The sequence below is a fragment of the Camellia sinensis genome, chromosome 9 (assembly GCF_055761805.1).
Source record: "Camellia sinensis isolate YWXY chromosome 9, ASM5576180v1, whole genome shotgun sequence".
Classification (NCBI taxonomy): Eukaryota; Viridiplantae; Streptophyta; class Magnoliopsida; order Ericales; family Theaceae; genus Camellia; species Camellia sinensis.
In genome coordinates this window covers 83,618,177-83,620,252 of record NC_138969.1, presented here as the reverse complement: position 1 = coordinate 83,620,252, position 2,076 = coordinate 83,618,177, and the positions used below count along the sequence as shown (strand labels likewise).

Below are 2,076 nucleotides of genomic sequence, written 5' to 3'. Positions count from 1 at the left end.
TTGCAAGGGCAATTCTGCCCAAGAAGTTCAAAGCTCCGTCATTTACCCTCTACGATGGAAAATCAGACCCCACCGATCACATCCATCACTACAAGCAAGCCATGACATTGCATGCAGACAACGATGCCCTCATGTGCCGAATATTCCCCAGTAGCTTGGGACCTCTGGCAGTCAGGTGGTATTACAAACTGGAGCCGGCTTCGGTCAAAAGCTTCCATCAATTACAGAAGTCCTTCAGGGCCAAATTCATCACCAACGAGGTCCAGCCGAAACAAGCAGACTCTCTCTGGGCGATGCAAATTCAACCTAAAGAAACACTGAAAGCGTATTCGGCGCGTTATTGGGAATGCTTTAATCTTGTTGACGACGCTTGCAACGACTCCATGGCCATCACCGCCTTCAAAATGGGATTGCAGCCAGATAGTGCCCTCCACAGTTCCTTGACCAGAAGACCCCACAAACGGTCTGGGGGTTGATAAAGAAAGTTGAAAAATATTGCAAGGTAGAGGACGATGCCTTGCGAGTTAAAGCCGGACGCTTATCTAGTAAAATGGCATCCCCTGAAATTGCTCAGCCAATAAGTTTCGTACCGCCTCAAAGCCCAGAACCATGGCAGCGGGGTAAACGAGAAAAAAGGCGGGATTCTCGCTGATCAAACGATCAGTGCCCTCACTGAATGGATGAACAACTGCAAGTTGACAGTAGGCGCACGAGACGTACTGACAAAAAATATACGGAACTGACAGAGCTGATCATTGCGGTAATGTCCGAAATCCAACATCTCCTGTTCTTCAAATAGCCGTCGAAGATGGTAGGCCCTCCTGACACACGAAGGTGGGATAAGCGCTGCAAGTATCACAAAGATCATGGCCACAAAACTGAAAGTTGCTGCGCATTAAAGGATCACCTGGAGGAACTGATGCAAGATGGTCGGCTGCAACAGTACGTAAGAAAAGGCTACCCAACCAAGGCACTAGCCTTAAGACAAGATTCACCTCCACTTGGCGTGATCCATATGATATACAGCCTGCTAGCACCTCTAACCGTGCACACAAATCAATCGCATCCAGCCCCCCCGAGAGCAACATACTCCAACCAAACGGCCCAAAAAAGCTCCGAGTATTGCCTTCAACGATTCTGATCTTGATGGCATGACAATCTCCCACATTGATCCGTTGATCATCAGATTACGCGTAAACCAGTTTACCATCGAACGCATTCTCGTAGATCCAGGGAGTACGTCGGAGGTTATTTATTATGAGACCCTCATCAAACTCGGCTTCAACAAGTCAGATCTGTCTCCGGCGCGTTATCCGATATTCAGCTTCAACACGAATCTAGAGTACCCATTGGGGAAGATCACACTACCCGTTCAAGTGGGCTCCAGAACAGTCAAGGTTGAATTGTTGGTCGTAAAGCTTCCTTCGCCGTATAATGTTATCATGGGGCGAACCTGGTTGCATATCATGCAGGCCATGCCAAGCACCTATCATCAGCTTATGCGCTTCCTGACAACCCGTGGCGTTGAAGAGATCCGTGGCTGCCAGCAGTCAGCACGAACAGTTTAATGAAAGTTCTATCACTGACCCGACTTGTGGGCTTTGATACTTGTATTTAGCTGACTTTTACAATGAAAAGTCTCATCTTTTTCCATCGCGTAATTCACTTCCCATTAGTGTCAATAAGTCTCCGGATTCGGAGCCCCCTTCGGTGCAGAACACGTTGGGACCGATTAAGTCTCCGGATTTGGAGCGCCCTTTGTGGATATCATGATTAGCTCAAATAAGCCTCCAGATTCGGAGCGCCCTTCAGTGCATGATACCTTAGGGCTGATTAAGTCTCCAGATTCGGAGCGCCCTTCGTGGATATCATGATTGGCTCAAATAAGCCTACGGATTCGGAGCGCCCTTTGGTGCCCCCTTAGGGCCGATTAAGTCTCCGGATTCGGAGCCCCCTTCGGTGCACAACACGTTGGGACTGATTAAGTCTCCGGATTCGGAGCGCCCTTCGTGGATATCACGATTGGCTCAAATAAGTCTCCGAATTCGGAGCCCCCTTCAGTGCACAACACGTTGG

General features: G+C 48.9%; 1 protein-coding gene across 1 annotated transcript; it reads left to right on the top strand.

Annotated features, from left to right (window-relative positions):
• Positions 1-1,151: 1,151 nt before the first annotated feature.
• On the top strand, positions 1,152-1,568 carry LOC145799588 (uncharacterized). The gene has a single exon (XM_082889187.1). The coding sequence runs from the start codon at positions 1,152-1,154 to the stop codon at positions 1,566-1,568; it is 417 nt and encodes a 138-aa protein (XP_082745313.1).
• The last annotated feature ends 508 nt before the right edge of the window (positions 1,569-2,076 follow it).